The following is an 18,672-nucleotide window of genomic DNA, read 5'->3' as shown; positions in this document are numbered from 1 at the left end:
ACTGGGGACCGCGTCCATTTTATTCAGGGGCGATTTGTCCCTAATGCATCTCATACGTATCGTATCGTCCTGGATTGGATCGTCGATCGACTTGCCGACGGGGAATTCGCCTATCCGAAGCTGCAAGCCATTTCACGACCTTTCACTTATTGCTCTCAGTCTTCTTTGATTACTCGATGCTGCGCAGCGAATCAGAGATCGTCTTCCCGTCGCTTTACCTAGGTACACTTTGGGGCCGGCGTTTTCAAGCTCTGCCCCGCGCCGTCACATGCGTCGCCGTCATACGCAAGATCCCAACCAACCCTTGAACTTTGGACGAGAAACGTCCGATCTAGTTGTCGCCACCAATGTAATTCGACTGGGCCGGTGTTTAATGAAGCAGCTGGTCGTCATTCATTATTACCATCGCAACCTGGTTGGAGAGGCGCCTGGGCGCGTACAGCATGTTTTTGTCAATACCAGTTATCCATACCATCCAAACCACGTCGAGCGCTGCTTTGCTTGAATCCATGTAAACATTGGGCTCTTGTCGCTGGCTTTTCTCTTTTCCACCGCCTTCCGTAGTTCTTCTTGAATCGAATCGAATCCGGCCCTTGTATATGACCGGGATACTCCTGTTCCTGAACGTCTCGGGCTGGGAGCAGGCGGCTGCCGCAAAGAGGTGACGATGGAGATCCACCACCATGACGATCACGCTCAGAACGAATCGAGCGACGAGCTCACCGAGTTACCCGGCGATGAATCTCACGGGCAATCACAACAGCAATTGGAGGAGCAGCAGCACCACCACGAACAGGAACTTGAACATCAACAACAAGAACACCAACATCTCGCATCGATATCACCGGGTAAGACCCTCTTACCGCCCCCGATAGCAGGCGCAGTCAGCCTTGCGGCCCGCTCGACGGCGTTTGCTATTCGTGCAACCACCTTCGTCGGCAGTCTGGGTTTCACCGCAGCAAAGTTCACCACTCTTTCGAGTCTCGAGCTAAGCAGAGCCTTCTTCGAAACCGTCCTCAGCAGGGCTGGCCGCGATGTCATTTCGGGGTCCCGGACCGATCTCGGCAGACACAATGCCGAGTCGCTGCTAGAACGGGGTCTCGACGGGATCCACCAAGCTTTGCTGCAGGCCGTCTTCTGGACTGCCACTGGCTTCCAGGTTACCGAAACGAGCGTCACGGCGGCCTCACAAGTGTCACAACTGCTACTGTCAGTTCTCGACCAATTCTTCGGCTCGACCGACTCCTCCAGAGCCATCGCTAGCATCATCACCCTGATCCGTCGCGAGTTCCAGAATCCCGCCACAGGCGTGCAAGGGGAAAAGGTCGGAGTCATCGACATTGTCTTAGCCTTAGCTGGCCTTGCCTACCTGCAGAATTCGTGCCGCAAGACCATTCAAGAACAGATCAAAAGCAACGGCCAAGAAGAGACCATCTGGGATGTCGTCGTGTTAAACGATGGCGAGCGTTTTGATGTCCACGAAGACAGTCTGTATGGCACGCACAGCAGAGGGAACTACGCTCAGCAGAGCGTCCGCAGTATTCGGAGTGCAAGAGGCCGGGATGGCATCATCGGCGCACTTCAACAGCACGGCGACCACGAGAACGACGATGAAGATGACCTTCCAGAGATCAATCTCCGGAAACAAATCATGAGCGCTCTTCCGAGAGATGCTAACGTCTCCATTACCACCTCCACCACGACAACCAAGATCATCACTGTGGAGATCAAGGGGACACCCGATGTTCCCATCATAACCCCTGACGGTGCAGACATGATTGAAAGCGAGATTGTGAATCCCGTCAACCCCCTTGCAACGGGCGTTCGAGACACAACTCCGATATACCGTGTCGTGTATCGAATCAGTCGCAACACAAGCAGAAGCACTGCCGTTGAGCAGGACGTTGAAGACGACCCTGACGATACCAAGCCGCGTGTTGAGGCTTTGGATGAGGAAGACGATTCATCTTCCGAAGAAGAAGAACACGAAGAAGAGGTGGTGGAGAAAGTCCTTGATAAGCCTCTACCACTACTACCGCCGAGAACACCAAGGTCTTCAACCATGCCTGTGCAGAGTCCTCAGCAGGCAAAGACGTCGGAGGGTCCGAAGCGGATGCAGAGATCGACCTCGTCGGCCGGATCCACGGGCAGCAACCATGCGACCTCGCCAAAAGAGCGCAACTCACAGATTCCGCTGCCTAAGCCACCGCCCGAGAACGCTGCGAACCAGAAACGGCAACGGCAACCCCTCAATGGACCAAAGAAACCGGAGGACACCCCTGTGACACCTCAATCAACCAATAAGCCAGCGGCCAAGCCAAAAGATAACGATCCCGTGGTAACCAAGCCAGGGGAAAAGCGTGGGGGGCTGAGGAATGCCTTCAAGAAGAGCTCGGTTACCGGTCTCGCCAATTTACTCAACAAGGATCCCACCGCCGAGACTGTCCCGGCTGCGAATAAAGCCAAGACCGGGATGCGGCCCCCATGGGGAAGCAATAAGTCGTCGCAAAACTCGCACCAGCGCAACCAAACTGTCATGACGCCCGCCCGTTCTGCCGTTCCTAATCGGACGCCTAACCTCATTCCTGCCCGTGAGGCCCCCCGTGCCCCGCAGCGAGGGAACCCTAACTACTTCTCGTCGAGAGACCTCGGGACCATGGAAGACGGCCCGGGCCACAGCAGAAGCCAGTCGCGTTCGAGCTACATTGCCGTGCAACAGCGTCGGCGGAACTCGACGGTTTCCCAAACCGATACGTTCTCCATCCAGTCCTATGAGAGCCGGCCTGGGTCACCCACGTATTATCGGTCCGAGTTCCGAAGCAGCAATGTGCCCAAGTCGAAATCGGGCAACGAAGGAGGCGAACTGGTGCCGCCTTCTCCACAGCAACATCCGAACCGAACGCGGATGGGCGGCTTGTACTCGCCCAGCATCTACACACTTCGGACGAGCCCCTCGCAGACGTCGCTTGTTTTGTCCTCATATCACCAGAAGAGTGCCTATAGCGACTCGGAGGCCCTCGACACGCTTCGACGAACCGGAATGGTTGGTGGAATGTTTCCCAACTTCCACATCCTAAGAAACATCACGCGATACAGTCGATACGCATCTGCCGCGTACGGTTCCAACTTTCTGAAGTTCATGGGAATATCTAAGCAGATGCCACAACTGAAAGCTCTCGATGATATGCACCAGGATGTACGCTCGTTTGCGCATCATACGGAGTTGCCACCCGATAGTATTCTCTTGTCGTCCTACGTCGATCCTCAGGGAGGTTCCGACTCAACGGGTTCTACGGATACTGGTATTCCTCTCGTGCACACCATTGCCCTGGATGAGCAGTCCAAGGCCGTTGTGCTATCCTGCCGCGGTACTTTGGGCTTCGAAGACGTCTTGGCTGACATGATGTGCGAGTACGACGACCTGCTTTGGAGAGGCAAGAACTACAAGGTCCACAAGGGAATCCACGCATCGGCTCGCCGTCTCCTCTACGGAGGTGACGGGAGAGTCCTTGTTACGCTCAAGGAGACCCTCGAGGAGTTCCCCGATTACGGTCTTGTGCTATGTGGTCACTCACTGGGTGGCGCCGTCACAGCACTTCTTGGAGCCATGCTCGCCGAGCCAGCAACCACAGGCACGGCATTCGTGACTTCTGCTCAGCAACACCGGCGTCTATTGACCGAGAGCGAAGGATCGTCGGCCGACAACGGCGCGATCTGCCTCCCCCTGGAAGGCCCATTCACGTCTACGCCTACGGGCCGCCGTCGACGATGTCGCCCTCGCTCCAGAAGGCGACGCGCGGCTTGATCACGAGTGTGGTGCACGGCAACGACCTGGTGCCGTACCTGTCGCTCGGGGTGCTGCACGACTTCCAGGCGCTGGCGCTGGCGTTCAAGACGGACAACTCGGAGGCCAAGGCCGAGGTGCGGCGGCGCATCTGGGAGGGCTTCCAGAGCGGCGTGGCGGACCGGTGGTACAGCAACCCGCCCAAGTACCGCGACGAGGAGGACGACAAGTGGGCGTACGCGGCGCTCAAGACGCTGCGGGCCTCGATGATGAGCCCCAAGCTCATGCCCCCGGCGAGGTCTTCGCCGTCGAGAGCACTCCCTGTCTGCGCAGGGACGCGTTCCTCCAGGTCGGCGAGGAGCAGATCGGGCGGCCCGCGACGCGCATCGTGCTCAAGTACGTCCGCGACGTCGAGAGCCGCTTCGGCGAGGTGCGCTTCGGGGCTAGCATGTTGACGGACCACAGCCCCGGGAGGTACGAGGATGCGCTGCGGCGGCTTACGCTGGGGGTTGTGGAATCTTGATTCGGGGGTGTTCGGCTCGTTCCGCACTTGGGTGTACTGGCCACTGGATACTGGGTATTTGGGATACGTACGGGAGTAGTCATTAAAAGACCCGCGCTTTTGGGATGACAGATATGGGAAGTTGGAAGAGTTAGGCCTTTTTGAAATTTACACATCATACCCCCTTTTTCCTTTGTGTTGTGCACGTTTATGGAGAGATTACTTGGATAGATGGAGAGAATCAGACAGTGCCTACCTATCATACAGCAATCGAAGCAATTCAATCAAGACTGGCAATGATACTTAATGGAACGATGCAGGGAGCGAGTTAGATTTATCTTGTTATTTTCTATATACACAGTGTGATTTCCTTGCTCTTTGACTACCAAGCTCACAACACATGAATTGACTCGTGGCCCCCAGCTTTACTCGTCCGGCTTGGTGAACATCTTGCCCTCGTCGTCGTAGAAGAGCTCGCGGACCTTGACGCAGCGCAGGTGGTTGACGCCCTTGCTCAGCTCGCAGTCGTGGTGGAACAGCCACCAGCGGCCCTGGAACTCGACGATGGAGTGGTGCGTGGTCCAGCCCAGGACGGGCTCGAGGATGCGCCCGCCGTACGTGAAGGGCCCCGTGGGCGACTTGCTGGTCGCGTACACCAGGTAGTGCGTGTCTCCCGTCGAGTAGCTGAAGTAGTACGTGTCGCCGCGCTTGTGCATCCACGCCGCCTCGAAGAAGCGGCGGTCGTGGTCGTCGGCCGCGACCGGCTCGCCCGTCTCGGGCGCCAGGATCACCAGGTCCTGCACGCCCGCGGCGTCGAACTTGCGCATCCCGCGGTCCAGCTTCGCCACCTTGGGGAACAGGGCCTTGGCGTCGGCGCCCTTGGGCTCCTGGGGGCCCGACCAGGCGCCGTCGAATTTGAGGTCGGCGTTGGTGCCCGACTGGTAGCACTGCAGCTGCCCGCCCCACAGCCCGCCGAAGTACAGGTACGCGTCGCCCGAGTCCGGGTCCACGAAGGAGGCCGGGTCGATGCTGAAGCTGCCGGGGATGGGCTCGGGGTCGGGGACGAAGGGGCCCTCGGGCTTGTCGCCGACGGCGACGCCGATGCGGAAGACGCCCTCGCGGTCGCGGGCGGGGAAGTACAGGTAGAACCTGCCGTCGGGGCCCTGGGCGGCGTCGGGGGCCCACAGCTGCTTGGAGACCCAGGGGACATCCTCGGTGCGCAGGACGACGCCGTGGTCGACGACGTCGGTGTAGGGCGGCTCCAGGGAGGACGTCGAGAAGACGTGGTAGTCGGCCATGTCGTACTGGTCGCCGTTGTCGTTGAAGGCGATGTCCGTCTCCCGGTCGTGCGACGGGTAGATGTACACGCGGCCGTTGAAGACGTGGGCGCTGGGGTCCGCCGTGTAGATGCTGGTGATGAGCGGGGGCGTCATCTTGGGCGGTTGGGGGTGTGGTTGGATTGAGGGTGCTGGGTTGTCAAGGTATGGGATGAAAGAAGAATGAGTCGAGAAATCAGGATGTGACAACAGCCCTTCTTATGGTCTTCAAACTTTGGAGACGGGTTCTCTCATCAAGGGCAGGCCACGAACATGTCAGTCTTCAGTCATACGATGGTGAGTGTTTCTTGAGGCTTTTTCTTCTTCATGCATTTATACATGAGAACCAAATTTCTCCGTCTGCTGCCCATCCCGCAATCAGCCCCAGTGGACAGGGTGGGATGTAGTTGGGGTTGGTTGGGGTTCGTCGTCCCGGCGGAATGGACAAGGGGGCGCCCCCAATTTATCCCAATTTAGCCGCGACCTTTATCCAGCGATCCGATGGGGCGCACCCGTGGAACCGCACGGCTCGGCGCTGTCCCGGGTACTTACGGAGAATGACTAAGATTTTTGGAGCCGCAATTCGATGTCTCACTTGGCACTCACATTCTGGCACCCATCTAATCTATGGTCATAATAAAGAAGTTGCCCATGAGGAGAACATTTATGTGACGCCTCTCTGAGTACCCGTCGTGGGATAACAGCTGGAGGGACGTAAGAGCTGGTGCTAAGCGGCGAAGTAATGCTAGTCAAGTTTGAGACCTACTCTATGATCGTGCGATTGACGACACCTATGCTTCCCACCATGTATCTCTAGGCCAGTTTCCGTGTGCACTGGTGAACCTTCAGATTGGTTCCCTTCTAGACTTTCTTTTCCAAGCAAACAATCAAGTAAGATAGCCCCAGGGCAAGCATGGTCAAGCATGTACATTGAGGATACGAAACAATACAATTCAATACAGCCTTCCTTCCATTCAATTCAATACATCCTTACATTCACCTTTTGCCTGCCTCACAGCGGTCTATAAATAGGCAGGTCTTGGATCAATCCACCTCATTCATCTACATCATCCCTCACCTACCAACAACGCCTGGAGCGAGCCAACTCAGGCACCAACCTTCACCCATCATGCCTGCCCAAGACGAGGTTCTCATTTCCAAGAGAACTTGGCAGATGATGCAGTGCGGCAACGAAGAATTGTTCAACAATGGGCTCCTCTCCGATGCGAAGGTTACAGCGAACGGCGAGACATGGCGCGTTCATAAGTCCATCATATGCTCTAGATCGGAGTTTTTCAGAAAGACGTTCATGGGCCCTAGCGGCGAATCACTCACCAACGAGATCACTATCGAAGGTCAATCTAGCATGGCCGTGAAGCACATCCTCCGTTATCTCTACACGGGAGAAAAAGGTACGTTGTATGATCCCCAATCGGGTTGAAAATTTGAGGTTCCGATTGCTAATACAAAAGCCATCCAGTGAATAGTGGATACGAATTCGTGGACGTCCGTGAAGCAGTTGACTTATTTGTTGCTGCGACCTACTTCGGCATCGAGCAAGTCAAAGACGACGGAATCTCAGCTGTCGAAGAAAGCTTTGAGAGATTGGCTCGGATGGCTTATGATTCATGCAACGAGGGTCCTTATCTATGGGACGCAGATGTGGGCGATGTTTTCTACGCAGTGCGCCTCGCATATGCAAGTGGCTCAAACCACGAGGCACTGCGCGGGCCGCTTGAGGAATTCTTGGCCAGCGAGAATTTCCTTCTAACCAAGGATGATCGATTCATGCGAGAAGTGGAAAACATACCCAGATTTGCCTGCGCCCTGGTCAAGCTCATGGGCTCTCCCCACCATGAACGGGCAATGTCTATTTGCAGCAAGACAACGCCTAAGTGCCGAGAATGTAAGCTAGTCAAAGCCAATCTCACTGAGACCGCCTTGTTCGCATGTCCGTGGGATGATTCCTATGATGAGGAGCGAGTTCTCGTTGGAACCTGCGATGAGTGCCTCGAGAATCAGGAATCAATGACATCAACAGAATCAGTGTCATCAACGGAATCATCGGAATCAAAGGCATAATGATGTGATTCGCGCAGCAGCAAGTTCGAGAATATCTACTGCAAGTGCTTGGCACTGATATTGGCAAACGAGGTAGCATACACAGCCCCAGGCAAAGCCACCAGTCAGTTACCCTTAAGGTATATTTGACCTCACTTCATGCTTGTGAAGGCTTATAACTTATCAAATGCGACTATGAGTTATTTATCCGCTGCTCCAAGGAAGCCCCATGATCGACCAACTGCCTTTCTGAAGTAAACTGATCGCGTGTATATGATGGATTTATGGACAAGCCATGTTTTGTCACCCACTGTGTGTGATCTTCGCGTCAGAGAAGAGCTTGTTGTCAAAAATTGCCTCGCCTCCGCTCAGTAGCATGTCCCATGTCGTCACGGCTATGGCAGGCATGATGGGTTGAGGTTGCTGTTCCAATTACCTCTCGACGTTGTTGGTAGGTTAAGGCTGGCGGTGGATTTAAAAACAACAATTTAAAATACCATTATAGGGGCGCTCCTGTGAAATCCGTATATCTTAACGCCCACCTTATATGAATATCTTCTAGGCTTAATTTATCATCATAGTGGTTATGGTTGATCAGATGCGACTTTGATTTATGTATTAACTCCTCTTCAGAAGCTCCATAATCTGCCAAGTGCTAATGTGTCCTCAGATGTCATAGCTTCGAGAATGTACCCAATCCATTCCAATATCTTCGATCAACACGACTTGTAGTCTCTCTAGTCATCATAATACTCCTACTCATCATATCCATCCCACTCGCCAATATCGTTGTCTCTATACGAGTATGATACCTTCGGTAGATTGATAAGCGTCGCTGCGGCAAGTTCTGGCATACTCAAGATATTTGCCAGGAAAGGGCTGCCTTTGAAGATCAAATTACGGTTGCGTCCAATAAACCATTGGACTGGCTTCCGCAGCGCCCTGAACTTTGAGCTGCCTCTGTATGCAACCCGTGCTGCATAGAAGAAATCGCCAAAAGCCTCATCCGACAGTCGACGTGTCTGAAGGTTGATCTCAAGGTGCATGAATCGGATACGAGTCTTGAACGAACTAATTGCCTTGGTGCAGAGATCATCGATAGCAAAGTAGTCGGCGGTGATGGCGAAGCTTATGAGCTCGATGATCGAATCTAGCTTCCCCGCGATACCTGTTCGCCCATTCCCATGGTTAGAAGAGCAAAAAGACCTAGAGTTCTCGAACTATCCGACCAGACGTACCTTCTCTCATGTAAAGATAACGCAGTATCATGCTGAGGAACTTGGGGTTCTGGCCAGTGACGTCCACCTTGGTCGTGACACCTTCCTTGACTGGTTTGTTCAAGGCCCTCTCGAACCATTTCGATTGAGGTCACAGAATACATTTGTGAACTGGCCATTTTTGGCCGCCAATAATGAGTTCGGCGTCTGCAAAGATTCCACTATCGTACAGCTGCTTGCCTGAAGTGACAAGCTGATTGTCCACCGGGTCGAACGGCATTCTGGCTGTTTGATGAAAGAAAGATCGCGTTTTGGCTTTGCTGAGCGTGGTTGATTTCGTGGAAGTGTGATGAAATTTGTACTTTGACGGGTGGTTGATTGCGTGGAAGACGGTCTTGCCCAGCAGTGGCAATGCAACATGTATTTTCGAAAGTGGGAAAAAGAAATCTAGAATCAAAATGTGGAAAGAAAGAAATGGTTAAGTGGTTGAATTTGTTAGCAGCCTCGCAGCCCCTCAGATTTACAACTGCTACATATTGGGGGGTCTTATTATTCGGTACAGGCCTACGTTACTGACCTAATTCAAGCACACGTTTCACTCACTTGTGCCCAGACGACCAACCAGTGCTCCTAACCTCCAGCGAAATACCAGCATTGAATGCAACTGAGTGACAAGCCTGAACAGGACACATCATTGCATCATCAACCATCATGCCCATATCACATTTTAGCTAGAAATGGGAAGGGAAGGGAAGGGAAGGTGTGATATCTTATCAACGCACCTACTCACGTGTACGTCACTGGTCATGTGTCTGTGATAGATAAAATATTGCTCTTTCCTGATGTGCCAAATGCTGCTACCCCTAGCACTACAAACAATGCGATGGACTTTGCTATCACCTTTGTTGGCGCCGCAAAAACTATCGAGCCATGGTCGGGATGGGAAAGTTGAAAACCGTACGCTTCTACCTCAACAAGGCCAAGTTGAGAACTTTCAGAAAACCCTGAACAGCCTATATTCTCACAAGTGTGACCGTTAGAAAAGCTATTGGCGCACATGCTATGTTTCCCATCATAAATGCAGGAGAGACTGTGATTTTTGATATGCGCCTACCAAGAACATAACCTGGGCAGTAGAAAGTCGTCATTACACCAGAAGCTTCAGATCGGAGACCGGGAAAGAGTGTATTGCATATCAGTCTAGCTAGAGATCAACTAGCAGAATCATTGATCCCAGGAGCCAAGTCGGAAAGCTTGATTTGCACCTCAATTATGATGGTGTGTTCGCCGCCACAGTGAAGACACAGAATTCGATACTGCTCTTGATCCTTCGTCGCCAGCCCGTAAGCGCCTTTTACCTTATCCATCTTGATCGTTTCCCAGATATCATCAACTGGGTGTCCGTTAACGCATAGAATCAAGTAGTAGAAAGTAAATAAAAAAAACCCATTGAGCAAGTAGCCAGCAATGAAGTGCTGCTCCAGAGAAGAGAAAAATACTGGATAAAGATAGCACTCGTGTGTTCATATTAAAGAAAACACTAGGATATCACGCCAGATCGAAGAAGGGACTTGTCCCTGTCATGGCTGCGACATCTTTGCACGGACTTGACTATGTCAAGAACCCTCTTGATGTCGGATTTCACCAAATCTTCCAGATCAGCAAGGTCGTCTTTAGATGGGGTCAGGCTTCCATCAATCTTCGGGAGCTGCGCAATGGTGTCATTGATACCGCGCAAAATCTCGAGAGCTTTCCGAGCAAAGTTGGGCATGGTAGCCGCCAACCTCAGATGTATGATCACAATAACGAATTTGTGTTCTAGCTGCAGCGACTCTGCCAACCGTTCATTCCGAGCGGATACCTGACGCAGACGCTTCAATCCATCATCAAGGAGACTTATCAAAACGGTCTCGTCAACCCCAAGGCAAGATTTGAGCGTGAACAGCCAGATTAGTGATTTGACTGTTTCCGGGTGGCAGCGGCCAAGTTGATGCTCATGCGTCGTGAGTATCTCTTGGGATAGCTCTTGAACCACGATTTGACTTCTCTCCCTCAGGCTTAGGCCTTTTAGCAGGTCGACGCGGTTCCTCTCAGACCAGCTCTTGTAACCCCTTCCAAGAATGTGACCGGGGTGCAGCTCGGGGTTCTCCCATTCTGCAAGGGCGCACTGCGAAGCGATAAGTTCACGCCTCGCCGACGCAGTACACGCGTTCATCGTGTGCCAAGAACTCCACTGGGAATATTGTATTTGTTCCAGCTCTCTCGCGGCATCTGAAAAACGATTATGCCCCCTGACTGGCCAAGCCAAGCGAGATCGATCTCGTAGTTCAGAGCTAGCAATGGGATGCTTCTCATTTGGGGTTTGATGCTCGTGCGCAAGACTTGGAAGATCCTTCGTGCATTTGCAAGTTCCAGTTCATTGGCCTTTCGATTTCCTATGAGAGCTAGGACTAGGAGGGCCATTACCAGCGAAGGATGGATGATTCCATTGTCTGGACCCTCGGTAAGAGCTTGAATAACAACGTCCAGGCGTTTCTCGTCTTTGTTTCCGTGGTTTCCTACGGGGAGAAAAAGTCTCTCCTGCTAATGGGGTTGACTTTGGTGTTGTATGTGTACAGTTCAACCTTTTGGAGCACTTCCATTGCAAGTCGATAGGCCTGGTCCAACTTGCCAGAATGGTACATGGCTAGCGCGAGAGTCGATTGATATCGGAGGGTCTCAGGGTGTGTGTTTGTGTAAAGACTTCGAGATTCCTCAGTGGTTTCTTTCAACTCTTTCACAGCGGAAGCGTAGTCGCCGCAGGCTAATAGTATCTCAGCCAGAAGATATCTTGACTTTAGTGATTGCGGGTTTTTGGTGCCCAGGACCTCTTTAGCTGTCTTTACATGAACCTGGCCCGTATATGTCGAGCTTGTTAATCGGAACTGCATGTGATATATCTGGGCTAGATGCCCCAAGGCCTCAATGATGTATGGATGGGAAGGTTCTAACTCGGATCTCATCGTCTCCAAGGCCAGATAACAAGCAGACCGCCCCTCAGTTACTCGATAATTGTATGCGAGTAGAAGGGCATGGAAGCTTGCGCACTCTAATGTAGTCTGATGTCTCGTCCCTAAATGGGATTTGAAGCCCTCATAGGCTTCCTCGCTGTGACAACTGAGTTAGTATGTGCTAGGTAAAGGATGAGAGTGAGAGTACGTACATGAATTCTAGGGCGCGTTCGAAGTTACCCCATGCGTATTCTATCTGGGCCCGTGTGAGGTTGAGCATGTGCATATCTTGACTGGTTGCATATCTCATCCCCTTCAAGCTGCGGTCTCCAGACAGTGCCATCAAAGAAACGTCCGCGTCTCTGTTATCAAGCATGTCATTGCTGGTGGTCATTGGAGTGGCCACGCCTTCAATTTGTTTCTGCGCGTCTTCAATATGTTTCTGCGCTTCCACGTAACGACCCTGAGACGCAATCGCGAAGCCCAAATCTCGTCGGATGTCTACCAAGTTGGTATTGGTCGACTGGTCACTAGTCGCAAGTTCCAATAGTTCTCTGAATCTCGTTTCTGCATCCTTATGACGCCCCAGATATAGCGAGCAGATGGCAAGCCCGTGATTTACGTCAAAGTCCTCTTCAGGGAACGAAGAACACTTGTGATCAACACGGATTTGCTCAAACTCGCCACGGGCATCCTCATAACTGGCAAGACTCATCTTGATGAGAGCAAGCTGGATCCGGACATAGATAACGCACCGAGATTTGATGGAGCTTTGCGCGTCACCTAGGAGTTTGCGGCAATTTTGAAATGCTTCATTGGCCATCAAGAACTCTCCGTTATTGAGAAACGAATTGCCGTAGTCAATCAAGGTGCCAATCTTTGCACCTGTAGTAGTTCCATTAGAAAAATGAGCTTTCGCCTGGCTAGTACTTGGTGTAGTAGCTTGAGCGTCAAGTCCTGATTCCAAGTGTTGCTTGGGCGTGGAAAACGATGGTTCGCCAGGAGGTGAGTGCTTCAAGCTACCGGTGATAGGATCGAGACTCTCTGGGTGATGCTCAGGCTTTTGGTTTGTTTTTGCCACGGAACCAGAAGTAGAAGTCGACAATTCGAGTGTGTTGATTGCATCGGCAACGATCTCTTTAATTGTATCACGGATCTGATCTTTTCTCTGTTTCATGAGGTCTATCGGTTCCCCCTGGTACCATAACTGTTCCGTAACTACTTCGATCAACTCGGGACGTTTCCATTGGCTCCTTTCGGCTCTGGTGGAGGACAAGTTACGTAGCTCTGAAAAGGCGAGCTCGATGTTCTCAAGGCTCTGTTTGAACTTGTCCTCGCCACCAAATGGGCCCCAGCGAGTAGTCTTGGATAACTTAAATAGGTCCCGGGTAGAGGGATCTGATGAATTCTTCTTTGACTTCTTGTGGAGAGTGCTCCACTGCCTGGCTGCTGTCCTATAGTTCTTATCATCGGTGGAGAGCGGCACATCAATCTGGAAGATTGCTTGAGTGCCCACAAGATGACCAGGGTATTCCTTCTGGGATAAGGCTGACTTGACAACCCAAGCAGCGATGCTGTGGACTAAAAAGACCAATGGCACATTGCTTTGAAGAAGCATCTGGCGGTCGTTGGATTGGTCGTTGGATAGTTCGACTTCAGACTCAGCCCATGGTGAGATCTCCTTCAGCTCCTGTACCAATTTGTCGGAGAGTGTCTGGACGGCGCTGGAGGCTCCTCTAAAAAGCCCCCTGGGGTGAAAGCAAAAGCGATAGATATCTCCATGGACACCAAGAGATTCCATGCACAGGCTCTTCAGATCGTCTCCGTACGCATCCAGTTGATTAGAAGCGAATGGGTCGACGATGATGAGTCTGGGATGACCGGTCAGTATGTGATTGTTACAGTAGACAGCTTGCGAATAATTCTCACATGTATTGCCGAGGTGTCGCCTGCCGGACACGCTCGAAAGCATACTAGATTTGGCTGATTAGTGGCAAAATAACCTTGAATGTACGATCCCTTGACCATTCTAACCAGGGATGCGGGAGTGGGGTGGATGGTAGTCACCTCGCGCTTCTTCGATTTTAGAGCCATTCTTGGAATGATGGCGAATGTATCGATTCATTCAATCAGAATCGTGAATATGGAGCCATAAAAGCATGCAGTATCTCGCGATTGCAAGGTGCTTTAAGTGTCAGACATGAAGGCATGAACAGCAGACCTTCCAACCGAGGAGTCCCAAGCTCACTGTGGGATAAAATGGATGGCTAGGGGTCAGCTGGTATACCGAAAGTGAGCCTTAAAGTCGCAGAGGGGGCGCCACGCTGAGACTTGCTTCGTGTCCTGACCTTAGTGATTGGACCGTTTTCCCTAGATTGGCGGTTAGCCAGGGTTGAAATGCAAGTAAGGTCATCATCCTCCGGTATCGGGGCGTTGTGATAGGACGGAGGCAGCCACAAGTGAGACTGTTTTAAATTGGTGGTGGCTAATAATATGTGTAGAATTCCCGCGGCAGGCATTTATAAATAATTTGTCCGACCACCGAACTCCAAGCCCAAAGGCATCATTTCGCCCGAGACAAGCCACACGAGCAATCCTCTGGACATCCATCGACAGACCTCGCCCTTCTAAGCTCTATATGTATCAGGCCATGTAGAGAGCGGCATCATATTATGATTTACAGTTGTCTATAACGGCTGTCATTGCGGTTTTCGAGACAAGGCAGAATCGTGCGAAAGCGACTCTGGGCTACCAGAACTTGGTAAGGCTCCGGTCAAAGGATGCATGCTTTGGCATTCTGTGTATTATCTTACCAGCCGGCTTCGTCAATATCCGATGTGTAGCCTAATCGAGTTAAGCTGACAGCATCTCAGCCGGCGTGGCATGAGTAGATACATTGCTATTGAATATGGCTGCATGAGCTGGCCCCTCTGTTTGGCTAGGTCACCATCGTGCCGTAGGCAATTGAAAAAAGGAAGGAAAAGGGACAAGCACCTGCATCCGATGAACAGCTGGTGGCAATGAAATTTCAGTTGCGTTGGAAAAGCAAGCTGATGCTATGGGGTGATAGGGTGTTCGCACATGTCGTTTCAGAAGCCTTGTGATTGCGATTGACATTTCGACAGCTTTACCTGGTGTCTCTAGCTACTATTCTCTGTGTCTCCAGTCAGCACTTGGGCATTATATGCTTACGATAAACTGTACACCTCAGCCGAAAATCTCGAGAGATGACAAAAATGGGTCATGTTACTGACCATATTAAGGACAATTTCTACGTCGAAGCACGGGATATTAAAGTCACCAACCTTGTTTCTGCTTCATCTAGCGACAACATACCCAGCAACTGGAAGACATTCCACGACTACCCAAATAAATGCGGTTGGGAATTCGACCATAATTACCAAATTCATCTGGGTAAAAGCCCGAGCCCCTCTGCATGTTTAGCTACGTTCCTACAATCATGGCTCTTCTACGGATTGGTATTCACCGTGGTACAGAAAGATCAGGAACCTATCCTCGATTTCAATGATCTTAACAACCCGGGGAACAACGCACCGGGCACATTGACCACACAGAAGCTCGCAGATGCGCTTCTCCTATGGGAGAAATGGGAGTATGCCAACCCATCAGGCCAAAACCTTCGAATGGTCCGCGCCGAGAAGGTGCTTGATATTGCTCGAAGGGTCGTTAGACGGAGATTTAGTTGTGAAGGTGATTCTCTGGGACAACAGGTCGCAATGGGCAAGCTACAGGTTACGGATGAGTTCGCATTGGTGCTGATGACACTGGGTGAAACCTTGTCTGCGGCGAAGTCGAAAATCATGCGGGAAACGAACTCCGAACTCCATGGATGGCATTACGACCACACCGAGGGCTGGGGCCAACCGAGATTTGTGATTCTCAAAATGAGAGAAAACAAATGGTGTCCACGTACAATTCATATCTTGCGGAGTCAGTTTCAGTCAAACGCCACCTTGCTACTGGCTGCTTATTACGCCTACAAGGACGTCAGCCTCATCAAAGGAGAGGAACACACCAAAAGGACCAAAGAAAGAGCACCATGCACAAAGGCAACCTGTAATGTCATCTCAGCAACCGATGATAGCGGGCAATATCACAGCAGACATCTGTCGGGATCTCACTACGTCACTCCATGTCTCGAAGACTGTGGGGAACCTCTGGGCCCTGATATGGAACTCGTGGAAACCCATCTGAGAAAAGACAGCATACCGCTCCTCCAGTTCTATAACGAAGACGAGACCGATGTTAGGCTTGAAGTTATAGCCTGGTCACCTAATTCACCGAAATATGCCACCATATCACACGTGTGGTCCGACGGGTTTGGAAATGAGAAGGAAAACCAGATCCCTAAGTGCCAACTAAGGTATATCAAGAGACAACTCGCTTTATTGGGTGGATATAATACATTCTGGTAAGGTCCCTACCCCATCAATCTTTTCTCTGCCACAAATGCATCTCGATACAAGCATATGCTAATTCCATCGCATACAGGATGGATACGCTGGTAATTCCTGTACAGAAGAAGGATAACCGGGCAAGGAAGATTTCCATACAACAGATATTCTCCGTGTTCAAGAAATCGGATTTAACGCTCGTCTTGGATGCTGGCTTGGAGATGCAGCATCATGACCAAAGCTCCGAGAACGCATTCTCGCTTGCAGCAATGTGCATACTATCAAGTGGTTGGATGAGGCGACTTTGGACCCTTCAAGAAGCCTTCCTTAGCAAGAAGATATACTTTGTCTTCAAAGAAGCTGAGAGATCTGCAAAGGAACGTCCTCTAGGCTTGGAGGAACTGCTGCAGAGGTTGGACGATAAGTCTAAGGAGAGCCTGCATGCAGTAGTCTTGGCCAGAGTTAACTCCCACTTGAGAGGTAAACTCATGCACGATGTCCCATACCCGTCTGAGCCAAGCGATAGACTGAGAGCAGCTATGCTTTTGGCAAATACATGGCAGGCGACGCGCTGGAGAGTAAGAAGTCCCGATCCCCTTCCTGTGGGATGTATTCATTATTGTTAACCATCCTTCCAGACTACTACGAACCTTTTCCATGAAACATTGGCTCTAGCCACAATGCTCGGTCTTGAATATAAGAACACCATCATCGAAAAGAAGGGCCTGTTGCAAATAAAGCTTGACCAACCGGACGACAAACATACAAAGGAGAAAGACCATACGATGGAGGAGTTCTGGAGGATCTTCAATAACAAATGGGAGAACAGCATTCCACCAGGTATCATATTTCTCCCTGGCGAGAAGATTAATCTGCGTGGATTCGGATGGGCCCCGAGAACATGGATGTTCGCTGGCGCAACTGAACCCCCGGACCCTCTTACTACCATCGATCATCTGGCGGAACTAGATTCTAGCGGTCAGCATGGTCTAAAAGTACGCTACCCTGGCTTTCTTCTCCATACCCAAGATAGGACAAATGTTCTGTTCCCTAAGGACCAGACGTTCTCTTTCCCTACGGGGCCCAGCTTTCTCGACTGGTTTACTGTCAGGATCGAGGACAATGACATACACCAGAAACATGAGAAGGAGTTGGAAACATCGGAAGGTCAGCTCGGGATTATTCTGTCACGACCCAGGCCATTTGATGAACCGGCAGAAGTCGGGCTACTGGTTCATATTCGCCCAACTGATCCAGCGCCCAATCGACAACACCTTGAGACATATGAGAAACCTGAGGATGACAACTCCATTGAGAGCAGCGAGCGCATCTTCTATTGTAATATTTTGTATCGAGTGAAGGTGTGGCGGGAATCACGGGGCGCCTTTCCGCAAGCAAATCGAAGCCGGGTGATGCGTTCTCAGGCGAAAGAGGTTACGAATGATCTAGGAATCCCCGAGATCATGGTCAGCACTACGCAGGACGACGAGATCTGCCTTGCGTCAGAGCTGAATGCTAACCAAGCTTGGTATGTCGACGGGTTTTTCCCGTCGAAAGAGCATGGGTCTCGTGCCTGTCCCACCCCGTCTGCCATGGAAGATAAGGAGCAGAGACTCAGTCTCCAGGGCGCATTTGAACACCCCAAGGTCGGGGGTGTGCAACAAGGACTTGCTGAGGTGGAACACCAGCATAAATCAACCACCAAAGACGTGCTCAAAACTTTGGTTCGCCCAAAACGAGCCAACACAGCTCCAATGTAACTCTAACTGGTTTATGGGAAAGAGGCTTTCTACTAGAATCTCACTGGCTCCGATGTATATTATCTCCTTTATTAAGCCTTAGAAACATGGATGTCGGCCTGTACACGTACACTTTACAACAGCAATATCTCAGGCTGTGATGCACCCCAACGATTGGAACATAGCTAGGGTGCGGCTGGTGCCACTTAGAAAGGGGCTTCTGTGAGAAGGCTGCACTCGGGCGGGGCGCGTTAGGCAACCCAACTATAGTTGCACGCGGGCTTTGTTGGGCGCAAAGGACGTCGGTCGCCTCTGAAAAAAGCCCAACTAGCTTAGATTCGCTCCGGCTCAGAAGGCATTCATGGTGCGGGCGATCTTACAATGAGGCAACACTGCATGTTACCAACCTACAGTGGATGAGATGAAGACAGCGTTAGGCAGTCTAGTCTATGATCTCATGTAATACAACGGGCTGATTCAGCTGGGGCAACATGCACAGCCCCGACGCCATCTTTGCTGCTCAGGCTTGAACGCCACACTACCACCAAAGGCTATGCATAACTCCTCAAGCCTGCATTTATGTTAAGCCCGAGGCGAAACCCGCTGCCTGGAGGTGTTAACACTCACCATCTAGAGAACATGACATTC

The 18,672-nt window shown here is 51.5% G+C and overlaps 6 protein-coding genes across 6 annotated transcripts; 3 read left to right on the top strand and 3 right to left on the bottom strand.

Annotated features, from left to right (window-relative positions):
• Nucleotides 1-667: 667 nt before the first annotated feature.
• On the top strand, nucleotides 668-4,307 carry PG998_012127 (uncharacterized protein; the record flags this gene model as incomplete). Its single annotated transcript, XM_066878943.1, has 4 exons — nucleotides 668-848; nucleotides 960-3,566; nucleotides 3,659-4,019; nucleotides 4,118-4,307. The coding sequence occupies 4 exons, from the start codon at nucleotides 668-670 to the stop codon at nucleotides 4,305-4,307; spliced, it is 3,339 nt and encodes a 1,112-aa protein (XP_066725327.1).
• Nucleotides 4,308-4,711: 404 nt separating this feature from the next.
• Nucleotides 4,712-5,719, bottom strand: PG998_012126 (Xylosidase/arabinosidase; the record flags this gene model as incomplete). Its single annotated transcript, XM_066878942.1, has 1 exon — nucleotides 4,712-5,719. The coding sequence occupies one exon, from the start codon at nucleotides 5,717-5,719 to the stop codon at nucleotides 4,712-4,714; it is 1,008 nt and encodes a 335-aa protein (XP_066725326.1).
• Nucleotides 5,720-6,731: 1,012 nt separating this feature from the next.
• Nucleotides 6,732-7,684, top strand: PG998_012125 (uncharacterized protein; the record flags this gene model as incomplete). Its single annotated transcript, XM_066878941.1, has 2 exons — nucleotides 6,732-7,014; nucleotides 7,083-7,684. The coding sequence occupies 2 exons, from the start codon at nucleotides 6,732-6,734 to the stop codon at nucleotides 7,682-7,684; spliced, it is 885 nt and encodes a 294-aa protein (XP_066725325.1).
• Nucleotides 7,685-8,418: 734 nt separating this feature from the next.
• On the bottom strand, nucleotides 8,419-9,160 carry PG998_012124 (uncharacterized protein; the record flags this gene model as incomplete). Its single annotated transcript, XM_066878940.1, has 3 exons — nucleotides 8,419-8,831; nucleotides 8,902-8,991; nucleotides 9,043-9,160. The coding sequence occupies 3 exons, from the start codon at nucleotides 9,158-9,160 to the stop codon at nucleotides 8,419-8,421; spliced, it is 621 nt and encodes a 206-aa protein (XP_066725324.1).
• A 1,260-nt stretch (nucleotides 9,161-10,420) lies between these two features.
• PG998_012123 (uncharacterized protein) lies at nucleotides 10,421-13,964 on the bottom strand (the record flags this gene model as incomplete). The annotated part of the gene is made up of 5 exons (XM_066878939.1): nucleotides 10,421-11,069; nucleotides 11,443-12,027; nucleotides 12,083-13,741; nucleotides 13,800-13,843; nucleotides 13,905-13,964. 5 exons carry the CDS (start codon nucleotides 13,962-13,964, stop codon nucleotides 10,421-10,423), a joined length of 2,997 nt encoding a protein of 998 aa, XP_066725323.1.
• A 1,142-nt stretch (nucleotides 13,965-15,106) lies between these two features.
• PG998_012122 (uncharacterized protein) lies at nucleotides 15,107-18,045 on the top strand (the record flags this gene model as incomplete). Its single annotated transcript, XM_066878938.1, has 3 exons — nucleotides 15,107-16,254; nucleotides 16,383-16,863; nucleotides 16,924-18,045. 3 exons carry the CDS (start codon nucleotides 15,107-15,109, stop codon nucleotides 18,043-18,045), a joined length of 2,751 nt encoding a protein of 916 aa, XP_066725322.1.
• Between the last annotated feature and the right edge of the window lie 627 nt (nucleotides 18,046-18,672).

The sequence above is a fragment of the Apiospora kogelbergensis genome, assembly GCF_038363985.1.
Source record: "Apiospora kogelbergensis strain CBS 113332 chromosome Unknown utg000008l_segment0_segment0, whole genome shotgun sequence".
Lineage (NCBI taxonomy): Eukaryota > Fungi > Ascomycota > Sordariomycetes > Amphisphaeriales > Apiosporaceae > Apiospora > Apiospora kogelbergensis.
The sequence above is the reverse complement of the archived record's forward strand: the minus strand, read 5'-3'. Positions and strand labels throughout refer to the sequence as shown.